This window comes from Saprolegnia parasitica (assembly GCF_000151545.1).
Source record: "Saprolegnia parasitica CBS 223.65 unplaced genomic scaffold supercont2.192, whole genome shotgun sequence".
Classification (NCBI taxonomy): Eukaryota; Oomycota; class Saprolegniomycetes; order Saprolegniales; family Saprolegniaceae; genus Saprolegnia; species Saprolegnia parasitica.
This window is the reverse complement of record NW_012156586.1, coordinates 1-525: the sequence shown is the minus strand read 5'-3', so window position 1 is coordinate 525 and position 525 is coordinate 1. Positions and strand designations below refer to the sequence as shown.

Below are 525 nucleotides of genomic sequence, written 5' to 3'. Positions count from 1 at the left end.
AGGCTGAGGGTGCAGACAGAGGGGTGCACTAATAGCGCAGCAGCGTCAATCGCTTCTATGTGGTAATGCTTGTGCTGTGGAAGAAGGAGTCGAAGTCGGTGGCATAGCACAGAAGACGGCGTGTGTATTACGATCGCACTGCATCGCTGCGGTACCTTTGCAAAGCCCGTCGGCGTCTGTATATGGCCTACTGTGTACACTCTATCTCTTAACCCACTGAAATTGCTTGCGCGCCTTCTTCTGACCGGGCTTCTTGCGTTCGACCATTCTCGGGTCACGCGTCATGAAGCCAGCCTTCTTGAGCGGCACGCGGTAGTCCGGGTTATACTTTTCCAGCGCGCGACTGATGCCGTGGCGCACGGCGCCGGCCTGGCCGCTGAGGCCACCGCCGCGGACGTTGGCCATCACGTCAAAATGACCGAGGCGCTTGATCTCGAGGAACGGAAGGAGGAGCTCGTGGCGGTGCGTGTCGCGCGTAAAGTAGTCGACCATGTCCATCTTGTTGACGCGGACCGTGCCCTTGCC

The 525-nt window shown here is 58.9% G+C and overlaps 1 protein-coding gene across 1 annotated transcript; it reads right to left on the bottom strand.

Moving 5' to 3' along the window:
* Positions 1–201: 201 nt before the first annotated feature.
* SPRG_14800 (30S ribosomal protein S9) lies at positions 202–498 on the bottom strand (the record flags this gene model as incomplete). Its single annotated transcript, XM_012354921.1, has 1 exon — positions 202–498. One exon carries the CDS (start codon positions 496–498, stop codon positions 202–204), a length of 297 nt encoding a protein of 98 aa, XP_012210311.1.
* Between the last annotated feature and the right edge of the window lie 27 nt (positions 499–525).